Genomic DNA, 15990 nt, shown 5'->3' on the forward strand with positions numbered 1-15990 from the left:
ACTGAATTACAAAATGTTCCCAATATCAAAATTTTTCTTGTTACAAAGAATATTTCTAATTAAAGCCAAGAATGTAGGCACATCTATTTCATATTGTATATCACCAATTAATTGGAACCCGAAGCTTTGTTTGATAGGACGAAGCGTCTTGCCCTAAAATTTTAACTGTATATGTACTAATTTACATTTTGGTATATAAAATAAAAAAATTAATTTTTTTAATATAAAGTAGGTCGTAACTTGAGAATAATAAAAAAGATTATAGGTGTTGATATTTAAATTTCAAACATATTAAATGTCAATTGAACTAAGCTTTAAAAGTGATCATATGAATTAACAAAATTAAATCTCAAATTAAAAAAAAAAAAAAAACCCTAATTTCATATTATGTAACTTAAATAAAGAAAATGTGGATACATCAGTTTAAAGTTGAAATACATAAAAATAAATCGAAGAGGAAGAAGAAGAAATGAATTTTATTTTATTGATATCTTCAAGTTTATGTTTGTGATAAACCATTTAGGTGAAAAATCAATGGCGTTTTATATATTCTAACCATACAAATCATCCTTTCATTGTTTGATTGAGATTATATATGATTCTTTTTTAAATTATACTTATCTTGTGCAATCAATAAAGATAAAGTAGAAACAATTGAAATATGAGAGCATAAGCTTTTCTTTTACTTTTCAAAAGTAAAATTAAATTGGTTTATATAATAATTTTTAAGAAATGATTAACATTTGTAATTTTTTATTTTAAAATTGTGTCTTTTTTATAAAGAATATTTCAGCCTAAGATAAAAAAAAATTATAAATGTTGAAATTTAAATATCAATTTATGATATCACTTCATAAAAATAACTATACGAACCAATTAAACTAAACTTCGAATTTAATCATGGCTCCTTTCAAAGTTGTCATTATTATTATTATTTCCTTGCAATTATAAATTTGGTAGTTTGCAATAGTGGTTTGATCTTCAACTTGAAAATAACTAAGAGCTTGCTTAGATTATGCCTTTTCTTCTTCTTTTTCTTTTGGTAGTTTCCTGTCTAGCCCTTCTTTATCCCTTTCTTGCTCATTCATTTCTCCAAATAGTATCAATTCTGTTTCTTTTCTGCTTTACCTATGATCCATTTTAATTCTAATGTGATTAATCCAACTTTTCTAACAGGAATTGGGTAATTGAAGAAATCAATGAAGCTAATTCCAGTTGTCATCTTTGTCTCATAAGTTCCTTGCTTCCCTATCAGTTTGCTTGTGACTCAATACATCACTATTTTGAGTGTACTTCACAATTTTCATTGGATTGAGCCATAAAATTTTTGTACGACACATACAATTATGTGACATAAATAACTAAAATTGTCTGGTTAGATTGCATAATTACTCTCAATTTTCAAGATCAAGTCCAAAAAGCATAACTATCCTCACATAACTATATTTACTTAATTAATTAACTTTAATTTAGTTCATAAATTAAACTTAAGATTAAAATGGTAATTTAATATTTAATTAACTGCAATTATTGAATGCCCTTCATTTATTAAATATATATCTATTTAATTGTTAAATATATACCAAAGCTCGAAAACCTTGCATCTAAGCTTGTTTGGTCCAACCCAAGCTTTTATAAAAAGCGTTGCTAAAATAAAGCTGTTTTAAAAGTGTTATAAAGAAAAGTTAAAATAATGTTTGGCAAACTTAATATAAAAGTATTGTAAAACGTTAAAAAATTTATTCGATAGTATTTTTATATATTTCTAATAAATAAAAATTAAATAATCAATTTTATTAAATTAAATTATAAGTTTTTAGGTAAAAAAGGATATTTCGGTTAATTATAATAAAAAAAACAAAAGAATTCAATAAAAAATTTGATGAAATAAAAATAATGTAAAATAATATAATTTTTCTTATAATTTTACAAATTTTTGAAGAAAAAAACTGAGAATATAAAATATTTTCGTGAAAAACTTGTTATTAAATAATTTATATTTTCGTCTAAAAGTTTAATCTATTTCCTGTGTAAGTTAAAACTCTTAAAATTATGAAAGCCAAATGATTTATGTTTTTGTAGTAGATAAGCCATTCCATAAGCTTAGCCAAACACCCACCTAACATATGTATATTTCTGTTTAGACGTCTTTTTCTTTTCATCCCTTCATGATAATTCCTTGTAAATTTAGATGGTAGTTTCCGGTCTATAGATGATATATTAGCATAACTTACATGGAATTTATTGAAAGGGATTGATCATGGACTAGAATTTCTCAAGTTTTTCAGATCAGGAGAGCCAAGAAGCTCTTATACACTCCTATAACACAAATTTAGAACGAACTACAACTACAACAAACCCCAATTTCACCCTGAGAAACCTCTTCTTCCTTTCCCAATTTGTTTATTCTCTCCATCACCTAAAAATCAGTGGTAGAAAGAGGTTCATGGGTGCCATCACCAATGAAGATGTTGTCATAGACAATGGCAGCAATGGCGGCCCCAATCAATGGACCAAGCCAATAGACCCAGTGGTTAGTCCAGGTCCAGCTAACAACAGCAGGACCAAATGACACTGCTGGGTTCATTGAGGCACCATCAAAAACACCACCAGCCAAGATGTTAGCACCCACTATGAAACCAATTGCAAGAGGAGCAATTATCCCCAAATTTCCTTTCTTTGGATCCATTGCTGTGGCATATACTGTGTAGACGAGGCCAAAAGTCATCACAATCTCAAACACAAGTGCGTTCCAGGCGGATACATCAGATGATAGCGAGAAAGCTGGTGTTTCCTGCAAATGATCAAATCCACTAAAATTAAACATTGAACTTATATTTAACATTTTCAGGTTGTTGAATCAGAGCTTAATTCGGTTTATGCAACCATTATTAAAAAGTGACATCTATCAAGTTTAATTTGTTTGAAGTTTGAATCTCAATACCAACAACCATTTCTCTCCGTCTCAAGTTGTGATCTCTTTTATACAAAAACAGTTTTAAATTGCTAAAAAATTTAAGACTAAGTAGATTTGAAAGCTCCGATAAAAAGATTATATGCCAATCAATTGAATAAAATGTTCGTGTGGCAGATGCATGTACTCTTAAGTCTGACCAAGATTGATTAAAATTTTCACAAGTTTCTTACCAATCCGCCGGTAGCAAACTTAAGAAGGAAGCAAGCCACGACTGACCCTAGCAACTGTGCAATCCAGTACAAAATGCCTCTCAACAAAGTAATGCTGCCACCAATGAAAGCCCCAAAGGTCACAGCAGGATTGACATGACCCCCTGAAATGTTAGCACCAACAGAAACAGCCACAAAAAGGGCAAATGCATGAGCCAACGATGCAGCTACAAGACCGGCAGGTGTGCTTGACCCATTATTCGTTAACTTGTCTGCCAACAAGAAGCATCAGCCCAGTAATAATCATTGTTTCAACTAATTCAATGGTTTTTTTTTTAATCATTCGACTAGTAACTATGAATTAATATATTTTAAAGCAACAAATTTTCATTTTAAAAATTTATTATATGTTATGTTTGGATGAACGGTCCAATAAAATAAAATATATTTTTCACTGAACAGATAACAATACAATCCCACTGTACCCCACTGTACATCCAAACATATCCTTATCCAAAAAAAATTTCTAAGCCCATAATTGCATGAAAATAAACATTCTATTTTTATCAAAAACATAATGATATTCGAAAATTTGAAACTTACTAAAAGCCATGCCGGATCCTTCTCCGGCAAATACAAAAATAAGCGTTGAAAAAAACTCTGCGAAAGCTGCCTTTATCGCATCTGGATGGCTCGATTCGCTCGATGTTTCAACCGTAATTCTATTAATCGGCATTTTCAAGGAAAAATAACAAATTATCAATGCAAATTTTCTCTTTCAAAAGAAGTATCAAGAACTGTTTCTTGCTCTTTTGCTTTCTAAGAATATAGCTCTCAAATTTGTGTCAAGTGTTTAGCAAGAGCTTTCTTTTGTACATACCTAAAATAACGGCCAAGGAACCGGTAATGCAGGTACCCGGTAAGAAATGACACAGAGGAAGAGTAGTTTGCTACGTGTGTGGTTGTGATTAATTTTAGCAACGGAGAACTCGGCGAGGAAGCGATCTGGATCGCCGACCAAATGATGGTGGGACCTCATGATGATTGTGTGGTGTGTGGTCCATTGAAAGTCTCGTAGAGACCCGCGAGATTGGCGGCTGGAAACCGTCATTTGAATATTCAACTTTTCTTGCTTTTGTCATTTGACAGAGACATTCCAAACGGGTATTCTTATTGGGAATAATTCCCATATGACCCATGCACTATTACACTTTTTTAATATAGTACCTAAACAAAAATTTTTTAATTTTCATGTATTAAGTTTCCCCTTAAACATCATTAGATAATGCTAATGTGACATTGAAATATTAACACGGATGACATATAACTGCCTTGTGATCTAATATGTAATTGTCATGTATATCACTGTCAAATAATAATCGTGTATTATTTATATCAATATTAAAATATCATACTAATATTATTTTAATAGTATTAAGAGTTAAAATAATTTAATACACAAAATTAAATTTTAGATATATGATAAAAAAAATTTTAATTTAAATATCACATTAAAAAATTATGATAATTTAGAGGCTAAACGAAATATCCCTTCTTATTACTAGCCATCAGATTGGACTGTAAGTTGTTTCAATACTAACAAATTGAAGCCTTGGTTTTGGCTGCAAATCCCCTTATCTGATTTCAGCTGTCGCTTTTCTTTGGAATTTGACTTTAGGGGACATGATTCTGCATACAAGCACAGATTTCTTCAACTGCACAATGCAACGGTGAGATTCATATCAACTGATAAAAAAGACATCCATGATTTGGGGCCAATAGAAGAGGTAAAAGAATGGCAATTCTTACGCTTGCTTTCTTGTACGTATGGCAATTCTGTCTTCTACTTGTTTATTTTGTGTTAATATGTATAAAACATAAAAATTGTTGCATTATAATTTATATAAATACGTAAAAAATGAAATTCAATTTTTAATTTTATCAAAATTATATTTTGTTAAAATTTTAAAATTTTATTATTTTTTTCGTATTATTTTCGCATCTTGTTACCTTATCTTAATTAAAATTATCATGTCTATTTCCTTGAATTACTTGGAAAAAATGAAGTTCTATTAACTTTTTCTTTAATCAAGTTTATGCATCGCCAATCAAGTGGCCAATATTCTCGATATGCAAGAGGTTTGTACAAAATACATGCAACTTTCTTTCAGTTTTTATTAGTAAGAGATAACAAAATAGCATATAGCTTTAATTGTGAGTCTGACAATTTTCTTTCATCAAAATGCAGAGACAAGTGATGGGAAAAATTTTTACACCTTTGAATACCAACTCACCTCTCCCAACTATGCCAGTGCTTCCTTTGCAACGATAGCCATTGGAAATCGTAGAGAATTTATCATCTCAAAAATGTCAAATTCAATTGTTGCATTTATTTATATCTTTATTTTTTTTAAATTATCGTGTTCTTATTATGTCATACTCATATTACTTGTTCGCATTTTATAACTAAAATAGTTGATGCGTTTTTGTTGGAAATGGCAATCCTTGAACAATGGCTTAGCCATATTTACACAAAATCAATTGACAAGACAGGTTTCTTCATTTGATCCAGAGTCTTTACTTGGTGTGAAGATATGAACTACAACAAAGGAGAAAGATTTCCTCGTGTTCTTTAACCTATTGACTTGCATTTCTTTGCAAGCAGATATTACACACTGGTTGTGGGAGCACTTGAAAGACGGTGGAGAAGCTCCCGCAACAAGCTGAAAGTGGTGGCCGACTCCTTCAAAGTGCTTAACATCTGAAATGCAGTTTTACAGAGCAGGGCAATCCTCAACCTGTGAAAAAGACAACTCGTTTCATTGTCTATAGTCGGAAACAACGGGATTCTCTCGTCGTTGAGCATCATCAACCTGAATTATTACTATTCATTTTAGATTTGATAATTTTAAACATTGTACATATCATTATATGAAAATAATACAAAAAAAAAAAACACATGAAAACGATAATTTAAAATTTTAATAAAAACTTATATATATTTGGTAAAAATAAATAAAAATATTTATGTTTGTTGCATCAACACAAATTATGATACAATAAATTTTGTATTTATATGTATTAAACACAAAATAAACATACACAAATTGTGAAATTTACTTCTTCCCCTATTACTACCATCCATTTCTTGAATTTTGTTAATGAGGCTCTCTTAAGTGTTAAGCAGTCACAAATTTCTATGTTCATCTGAGCAAGAAAAGCTTAGCAGAGTAAAAGAGATATAGCAGAACATTACTCAAGTAGCAGAAATGATGGCAAAGTAAAAAATTTGTAAATTATATGCACTTTTATTTACAGGGATTACAACATTTTTTCCTCTAATTCTATCGGTAATCAAAAGTTGAAAATTTTACAGCTAGGCACATACATCATCCAAGCTTTGGAGAGAAGAGTTGCAGAAATTTATAGAAATCAGAGGCAAAACCTGGAAAATAGGACTAAAATTATCAACCCTTTTCTGATCAATAAAGAAAAATAATATAGAATGGAAACAACACACAGCCCCAATCTAATGCTCTGCTTAAACTCATAAAGAATATGGATCTATGCCCTACTTTTAAACAATGTAACTATAGCTGCTGCTGTGCCTACTCACCGGAGTGGACATTGTTACAACCCTCGATTGATTGTCACCTGAGGACATCATTACAAGCTGCATCATCCCCATTTGTCCTTTCTGATTCTGGATTTTTCAACCAAGAGATTCAGTGAAGCCCACAGGTTGGTGGCAGTTCCAGCAATTCAGATATGCGGGACGTGTACTATGTAGAAGAACCAATGTTAGTTACAATCAATCGTAAAGCCAACCTAAACCAGCCGATGCTGGCACTTGAAATGAGGTTGCATTAAACGAACATACAAGCCATTTCTCACTAGCAAAGAATCATGTGTTCCTTCCTCCACAATTTGACCACCGTTAAGCACTACAATGTTGTCAACATGCCTCACCATTGCGGCTCTATGGGCTATCAAAACGGTTGTTTTGTTCCCCATTATCAGCATATCAAGTGCCTCCTGCACCACTTGGCTTTACTCAGATTCAATGGACAAGCTAGCTTCATCCAATAACAAGATGGGTGCATTCTTCAGCACAACTCAAGCAATAGTGATTCTTTGTTTCTGTCCTGGGGTCAAATCCACACCCCTCATACCCACATGCGTGTCATAACCATGGGGCAAGCTACTGATACAATGGTGAGCATTAGCTATTCTTGCAGCCTCTTTCATCTCAGCTTCGCTAGCATTGTGCCTTGCATATATAATGTTTTCCCTGAGAGTAGTTGAGAAAATAATGGGATCCTGTTGAACAAGACCTAAGGTGCTCCTCAACCACATCAAATTGTAGAGTTTTAGATCACGGCCATCAAGTAGAACCTGACCTGCAACTGGATCATAGAATCTCTCGATCAGAGATATTATGGTATTCTTCCCAGATCCTGAAACTCCAACAACGGCTAAAGTTTGTCCCCCATTAACTTTAAGACTGAAATTGCTCAATACCAACATTTCTGGACGCGTAGGATAGCAGAAATCAACATTTTTCAACTCAATGCTTCCATAGACATTAGGTGGCTTCAATGATGAGTTATCATCTGGCTCAATCTTAGGAACTCGATCAATAATTTCAAAAACTGAAGTGAGAGATTTCCGCTCTTTATGTATGGTGCCAACCCAAATGGCTCAACCAGTGCAAAAGTCGCAAAAGAGAAAACCATATACTCCTTGATAGCCGTAGGCAGATCCATAGAGCGTCTTTTAACAGAGAGGGCAGTGTACCAAAGAAGAAAAGCATTGCAGGCAAAAAGCAGAAACTGTGAAAAGCCAAATGCAAACCCTATTGCCATTCCATGAAAGAAAACTCTGCTTCAATATTTTCTTCAGTTGCAGTCTGTAGAGCTCCATTACCTTATTACCAGCACAAAATGCTACAACAGTGTAAATGTTTCTCACCGCATCCTCAAGGACCAATAATGCCTTCCTATGCATCTCCTGGATTCCCCTAGAAAATCCAGCAAGCCATAATTTCTGTAACATCTAAGTAGCCCAATATTTAGAAATTCGGACAAGGACAATCTTCCAACCAAATTCAATAAGAAAGAAAAAAGCAAAGATATAGGGCAGAAAAATAAACATAGACAATACATGGAATTGACAACAATTAACATCAAAGCACAACTCTCCAGAAACTTCATGTTTTCAATAATGAAGTGAAAACCAAATATATAAACGCATTTAACATAAAAAAAAATTGATATGCAAACCTGTGCAATAGCAGAGACAGTTAGAACTGGCAGGGTTGCAAATGCCACAAGTGCCAACCGCCAATGAAGCAACATCCCAATTAGTATAGCAACAATAACAGCAGCACTATCCTGTATAAATATTGAAAGTCTGTTGCTAAAAGCAGCCCGTACAAATGTAGCATCATTAGCCAATCGCATGGACAAGGTGTCAGCACTATTCTCTTCTTCATCAAACCATCCAACTTCATTCGCAGCATTGCTGTAACATAATTGGCAAAACAAGGTAAATAATATGCATGGAATTCAGCATTCCAGTAAGTTTACAATATTAATTTTAAGATTCAGATACTGGAGAACATCATTCGGCAAACCCGTTCAGTCATCTTTTCTCCCATAATGCCTAAGTAGAAGTGTTGCAAAAAGTTAGCGACAACCGTCAGTATACCCATACAGGCAATTATCAAACACCACCTGTCTACTTCATCTCATATGTGATGACGTTCCTCACGCCTATAATATGCCGTTACTATCAGAGCAACAACATAAGCAAGAAGCGGATTGAAAGAGCCGAAGATTGTGGCACCGATGCTTCCCAACACAGCACAAAGCCACTCTGCAAAACTAAGCTGTGTCAATCTCCAAAAGGATGGAGCTTTCCTATGATGTGAATCCTTTGCTTTCTTAAAATTCATCACGATGTCATTGGAGTGACTGTGAGGCCTACTAAAACTCTGAGAATGGGAACGTTCACTTTTAGGATCAGATGTCAGAAGTGGTGATACAGGGGATTCTGGGTCTGAACCGTTTGATTTCTGCCGCTGGGTAGAATGAACATCAAGCTTGGGCAACTCCGGTAGTCCAATTTCAAAACTATCCTGCCTCCTAATTGATAGTTCCTTATCACCGGCATCCACAGGCAAGCCATTTTCAAGCATTGTTTCTGGTGGCGGACTGTGAGCTTTGGGTGATTCTTGTAAGTAAAAAGTACCATCTTGGGGCCGAAATACACCAGGAACTCTTTGGAGAGATGGTGATTTGATAAACTTTGGACATGGTGATTCTTGCAAGCTGTGAACTGTTGAAGAATCCTTTTCAATTTGGAAAGTTGAAGTCTCCATGTAGTTCCTAACTGGCATCCTGAAAGAGAATAAACAACAATAAACCAGAATTTAGAAAGAAAGGAGCATTTTTTCAATCTAAACGAAGATAAATCACTGTCAAGGAATGGACTTTCAAACATAGTATTCCAGCCTTCTTAGTAAAAGCATCTATAGCTCCATTTACCTCCTTGGAAGTTTTGCAGCCTCTTCACATTTGAGGAGCTCTGCATACAAACCATCAAAGGCTAGTAACTCATCATGCGTCCCCATTTCAACCAGCTGACCCTCCTCCATTACAGCTATATAATCAGCATTTCTTATGAGACCAAGCCTCCGAGCTATTATTATAGTTGAACGTCCCAACATGAGGAGATCTAGAGCTTCCTAAACAGTTCTTTCAGCTTCAAAATCGAGTGCACCAGTAGCCTCATCAAGCAGAAGCATTGTCAGGTTCAAAAGCACTGCTCTAGCAATAGAAAGTTTGATTTTCTGTTCTTCTGTCAATGCCAAGCCTGCCTGCCCTCCCCACCTGAAATTCATAGTAAAAAATTTCAAAAAAAGAAACAAAAAAAGGACCATAAGGGAGAAATAATCAAGATGATTAATAAAATAGGCAAAACTTATATCGTATTTTTTCATATTTTACCTGTTTCTCATATCCTTTCTCAAGTAAGCAAATAAATGTATGTGCATGTGCTATTTTTGCAGCCTCTTCAATTTGATCAAATGTAGCATCTCGCCCACAAGCAATATTATCTTTTATGCTCAAACTTAGTAAGACAGGCTCCTGAGTAACGAGTCCTATTTGGCTTCTCAGCAACTCCAACTCTAGGTTTTTAATATTCTCTCCATCTAGAAGAACTTCCCCTACATCACAAAAAGTAAAATCATTTAAATCATGAAGGTTTACTGACCACCAATGATTTCAAACCTTAAATGGCATACTAGTGCATGTGATATATAAAATCATATGACCATAGTACCTAATGTAGGATCATAAAACCGCTCCATGAGTGGGATAATACTGCTTTTCCCAGAGCCATTTCTACCAACAAGTGCCACAGCCTTTTTAGCAGGTACAGTGAGGTAAAATCCACTCAATATCAGGATTTCAGGTAGAGAGAGATAACTAAAATATACATTCCAAAACTCAATATTTCCTTGAATGGACTGTAGGATGTTACCCTCCTCGCTAGAACCAGAGGATGACCAGCTAATCATCTCAAAAGTTCTATAAGCAGCAATTTTTCCTTGGTCAAAGGAATAGAAATTTGTTGCTGCTTGGTTCAGCCCACTGCACAACAAAGAAAAGATTGGTAAGACGGTAGAGATAACATGGAGCAGAAAAAGAGGGAAAAGTGATGCTTACAGGCCACTTAAAATTACAGCAAATAGAGCTGCTATGATTTCACCACCATGAGCTTTGTCATTTGTGACCAGGAACCTTCCAACCCAAAGTTGTAAGGCACAAGAACATAATGCAAGCCCATATGTAAATCCAAGCCCAAGCCCTTGCACAAGACTAATCAGTATACCATATCTCAAAGTTGCTTGTAATGAGGTTGCATAAGAATATTTGGCCAAAGTTTCATTTGTAAATGCATATAAGGTCCTAATGTAAGAGACTGCCTGCAGAAAGATGATAACTATATGTATATTAGCACCACTTCAACACTCTGTTTGGCTGTACAGAAGGCTGATTCTAAGTAGAAAGCTTAGTTCAACTAAGAATTTGAGTAACCATTCAACAAAATCGACACTACTGAAACCAGAAAGGCATAATATGTACTATGCATGGATGATTAAGAAAATATCAAGTGCAAGCCTCTCCTAGCTTTTGGAGCAGCTTCTTAACTCCAGAAAGCAGAAGCTGGGTTCAAATAGAGTTTTCAAAAAATAGTTTTAGCTTCTATAAAACTGCAAATGAGCTTATGAGAGCTAAAAGCCGAAGCCCAAAGTTGGAGCTTCTTACAAGAACCTCTAGAGAAAAGCCAATTGGCAAGTTTAATAAAAATTTTAAATAAACAAAAGATATTCTTAGTTAATTCAAATTATTTCAATTTGAAAACACTTTCCTGAAGCTCTACTTGAACAGCACTTTTTCCCACAACTCCAGCCTGGCCAAACAGTCTCCAAACAATAGGCATCTAAAGCTCCCTATAAGTATTTGTACTGGAAACAGAAATGATGGCAAGCAGAGGAAGTTCTTATACACATTGTTTTTTAGTTTTGTAATCAAACTCCTAAAATGATCCCATGTTTCAAATAACATGACCACTATACAGGTCCCTACATTAGCAGCCAGTTCAAACAAACTCATTTAATTTAATGTTTATGGTAACTGCATTCTTAAGCCAATATATACCATTTAGATAAGTCATTCTAAAAGAACATCAAGCACATAGGTAATTTACATCCCTTTCACCAACCAATACAACAGATAAGCATTCACTTGAAATTGATATTAACAACAAAAAAAAAAAAAAAAAGGTCTGGTTGAAAAAGGGTGGGGAGAGTAGAGAAGATCAGATAAAAGAAGAAGAGAAAAACCTGACCAGCAACACTACCAGCCTCAGCGTAAGCATCTTGAATGTTCTCAGCAAGCCTATGAAGAAATATATTGGATACGCCTCCAGCAGCAACAATGAATGGACCGGTGGCTAGAGTTATAAGGGCAATTTCCCAACAGTTGACAAAACCAAGAATTAGACCACGGAAAAATGTTGCCATATTATGAATGTAATTCCCAACCTGTAAAACCAAAGGAGCATTAGGACTAAAGCAGTCATCTGCAAGGAAATTCCACAAAAGGATAAGTAACTTCTTAGAAAAGCAAGGAAACCCACATGTGAAGCAACATGTGACTGAACATACTTTTTCACTAAGAGCAGACTGGATGAGCAGTACATCACTCAATACTTGGCTCACTATGTCTCCATTATTCCCATAAGTATCAAAGAAGCTCATATCTTGGTTCAATAATACTTGAACATATCTTCACCTGATGATAGCAGACTGCCGCTGTCCCGTCAAAATCCAACATGAAATCTATATTACACAGAACAAGTGACAAAAGGCAGAAAAGATGCATCAATCAGAAGAAAACAGAAATGAAGCAATAACTGATTTTGATATAAATCAACTTACCAATCCAGCCAGCAGCAAAAACACCTATAGCAATATAAACAATGGTTGAAGCAAGCTGCAGAACAAGAATGAAAAAATAGGTGATACACGCAAATATAAAGTAACAGAATGTCTCAAGGAAACTGCAATGATAGTTGCTTATAGCAAGAAAAAAGGAGATAAATAATGTTAGACAGAAACTCAAATCTCAAAAAGTGGTTTTGCTTTGCCCCATGTGATTTGAACATTATATTACTAATTAACACCTCTAAGAGTAAAGGCAATCTAGAGTTAACCCAGCAATAGAGAGTTTCTATATCTTCATAATAATAATTAAAAACAAAATACTATTCACTAACAAGCCGAGAATAACTAAATATACTTAGTTTTTTACCTGCACATGTTAGCACATCTACACAAGAGAGAGCGGCCAATTGACTTGATGCACCCTAAGCATCTAACTTGTACTACAATCAAAAAGTGGCTCTTTGATTTAAAATTAACTAATTCACCAGCATTAAAAATTCCATTCTTTCTGTAGTTCGTGTCCCACTCTATCCCACTCCCTCCCTTTTACCTTCCTCAAATGTGCAAGCCTCTTAAATAATCTAAGATAATCACATCTTTCACTTCAGAACAATATGCTCATCTTTTGTTATAATGATGTCTAGCATCAAGAATGTGGAAGAAAGAACCCGTCTGTCCCCAACCTAGAGGGAAGAAATTGTAGTTAAGAGTTAAGACATTAGTTAATGATCAACCCAAATATCATAATAGCATATCTTGCTATGGCATTTCTTAATCCTGTACAAGCAATAACCATTAGTTTCAAACAACAAAGATTTTCAAAATATCACGGTCTTTTACACCACAAATTTTCCTGACAATCCGCCAGCCAAATCTCAGCCACCAACTCCTGATGCTTGATGTGAAACTACCGACCTCAGGCGTTAAATTAGGAACATCACTCAATCACTCTCCTAGCGGTACCATTCCATAACTAAATAAACCAAGCTGAAAATCTAAAACTAATGAAGCAGCTCACTTCATTGTATTGGCACCTAACATAGAAACAAGTAAATTCTCTCAGAGCAAAGGGTAATGCTAAGTTGCTAATACTTAACTCTGGCCTATTGATCCTAAAATCATAAGAATTAACCCCCTCCCCCAACCACAACCAAAAAAAAAAAAAAGCAGTTGCAAACCCCAGAAACCTAAAACCCAAAACTTTATGTACCTTCCCATTTCCAAAACACTACCAAGAATCAAACTTTATGCACTTAAAACCCAAAAATCAAGGGAATTGCTTCAATTCAGAATCAAAGGTTCCATCTGCCCTAATTTAAAGCTAAAACATCATTAGTTAAATAAAATCCCAAAATTTTGGACTCCTATAAAACTATAAAATCCAAATAATATTATTCTAAAAAATTACAAAGATCATAACATTAGTAATTCACTTCAGTTATAAAAAATTTATCGACTAAAACACTAAACCAAACCTTCAAAATGCTCAAAATGAAAAATTTTACTTAATAAAAAAGCTAACCTCTATAAACCTCTCAAACTGCTCATCCAATCTCTCCGGTCCCTGTTCTGGCGACCCAATTCCAAGGACATGAGCAATCTTTGCAAAACAATGCCTGTAAACAACTAGAGCGGTCCCATGAGCAGCAGCAGCAAGCGATCCGACGAACATGAGAACCCAATCGAGCCTGTCAGCACAGGCGAAGAGTCTTGAGAACGGAACGGCGGCCGGAGGAGCCTCAATCTCTTCCGCCTCCTCCATCTCTTCCCCCACCTCCGCCGGCGCCACAGCAACAGTAGCTGCTTCCGCAGTTGTATTGCCGTCACCGAAACCTCCGATACTGGTGTCAACAGTTGTATGTGGGGTGGTGACCACCCAAACAAATCTCTCGACATCATCATCTCCAAAAAAAACCAAAACCAAAACCAAAACCCACACCCTAACTCTCCTTTTCTTTAAATTCAGCAGAAATTTTAAAATCAGAGGGGCAAATTTTTATAAAAAAAATCAGTTTTTTTTTAATTTATCTTTTCTTTAGTGCAAATGGAGACCGTGTTAAAGAAGGCAAAGGAAACAACAGATAAACAGAGAAAACATGGAGTCATCCATCCTTTTTTTTCTTCTGTCAAGTGCCGGCAAGAAGAGAATTTTGCTTGAACAAATTTTGATTTTTTTTTTCATTTTTATGTTCTTGTGTTAAACTACACTTAAACCCTTGTACTTTTCAAAAATATCAAAAAAATATATATTTTACAATATTATTTGGTAATTTAATGAAAAATTAATATGCCACTTTAATGCTTTTTAAATTGAAAAAAAAAGTTTAATTTGAAATTTAACTTAATTAAATTGTAATTATTTTTAAGAGAGATATCTAATCAATTTGAGTTTTAAGTTTTAATACTTATAATTTATTTTTTTATTTTTAATTGTAACTTTTTTATGATTTTTTTTTTTTAAATCTAACTAATCAAAACGAAAAGGATGTAAAATGTTAAATAAAAAAATAATTCACTAATATGGGTGTTAAAAACACAAAAAAGTCATAATGTGATTTATCAATTTTTTTAATATGAGGGGGTATTTTTGGAAATTGCGTAAGGGAAGATCTGTGTTGGCATGTATTCGTGTGAACGGCTGGATCTGCGCTTGACATTGGTTATTTTATTGGTCACAAATGCTGGTCTGTGTAATGCCAGGGTGACTATAGTATTTCTCATTGGAGAAAATTTTAAAATAAAATAAAAATATTGTATTTTTTAGACCATGGGAGGTAAGAAAGCAGACAGCATTATGAGGGGGTGAGTAAATCCTTTTCCTCTGCCAGTTCATTTGCTCTGTTCACTTTCGTTTTTTTTTTCTCTTATTTGATACTGTTTCTCACTCTTTTAGTTTTCTCACATTATTTTTATCTAAATATATAATTTTAATAATTGGTTATTCCAACTTGGATTTCTTTGACTGATTTTTTTGGCTAGGTTTCTCTTCTGTTACTTAAAGATTTTAAGATATATTTACAAGATATATAATGATATACAGTATCTACGCAAATTAATCAATTAATAAAGAAAAAATCATTTTTGTCAATTAAGGTTAAAGCTAACAGTAAAAAAATATAATTTGGAGTACAACATGTTGATATAAGAAGATACATTTTTAGTATTTCAAATGTAATAATTTACTATAAAACTTAACAATATCCATAATTAAAGAAGTTAATAGATAAAATTTAATTAAATTTGGATCGAGTTCATATTTAATATTAATAAATTTTATATTTGTTCATATCCGATCTAATTTGATATTTTAAGTCTAAATTTTTTTCAAACTAGCTTATGTTAAAAAA

The 15990-nt window shown here is 33.8% G+C and overlaps 2 protein-coding genes and 1 pseudogene across 3 annotated transcripts; 1 reads left to right on the forward strand and 2 right to left on the reverse strand.

The window, feature by feature from the left end:
• Positions 1-2256: 2256 nt before the first annotated feature.
• On the reverse strand, positions 2257-4370 carry LOC111296585 (aquaporin TIP1-2-like). Its single transcript, XM_022890966.2, has 3 exons — positions 3730-4370; positions 3148-3398; positions 2257-2794 (listed from the first exon to the last, which is right to left on the reverse strand). Exons 1-3 carry the CDS (start codon positions 3860-3862, stop codon positions 2420-2422), a joined length of 759 nt encoding a protein of 252 aa, XP_022746701.2. The 5' UTR covers positions 3863-4370; the 3' UTR covers positions 2257-2419.
• On the forward strand, positions 4053-5924 carry LOC149515747 (photosynthetic NDH subunit of lumenal location 1, chloroplastic-like). The gene is made up of 5 exons (XM_089741787.1): positions 4053-4087; positions 4775-4924; positions 5220-5265; positions 5377-5508; positions 5766-5924. Exons 1-5 carry the CDS (start codon positions 4053-4055, stop codon positions 5889-5891), a joined length of 489 nt encoding a protein of 162 aa, XP_089597913.1. The 3' UTR covers positions 5892-5924.
• Positions 5925-6387: 463 nt separating this feature from the next.
• Positions 6388-14814, reverse strand: LOC111296049 (ABC transporter B family member 20-like; annotated as a pseudogene). The gene is made up of 11 exons (XR_016325939.1): positions 14166-14814; positions 12638-12692; positions 12365-12540; positions 12041-12241; positions 10860-11119; positions 10474-10784; positions 10135-10357; positions 9675-10013; positions 8715-9527; positions 8409-8649; positions 6388-8172 (listed from the first exon to the last, which is right to left on the reverse strand). The product of XR_016325939.1 is annotated as an ABC transporter B family member 20-like (transcript).
• Between the last annotated feature and the right edge of the window lie 1176 nt (positions 14815-15990).

The sequence above is a fragment of the Durio zibethinus genome, chromosome 12 (assembly GCF_047325235.1).
Source record: "Durio zibethinus cultivar Kanyao isolate XHJ-2024 chromosome 12, ASM4732523v1, whole genome shotgun sequence".
Classification (NCBI taxonomy): Eukaryota; Viridiplantae; Streptophyta; class Magnoliopsida; order Malvales; family Malvaceae; genus Durio; species Durio zibethinus.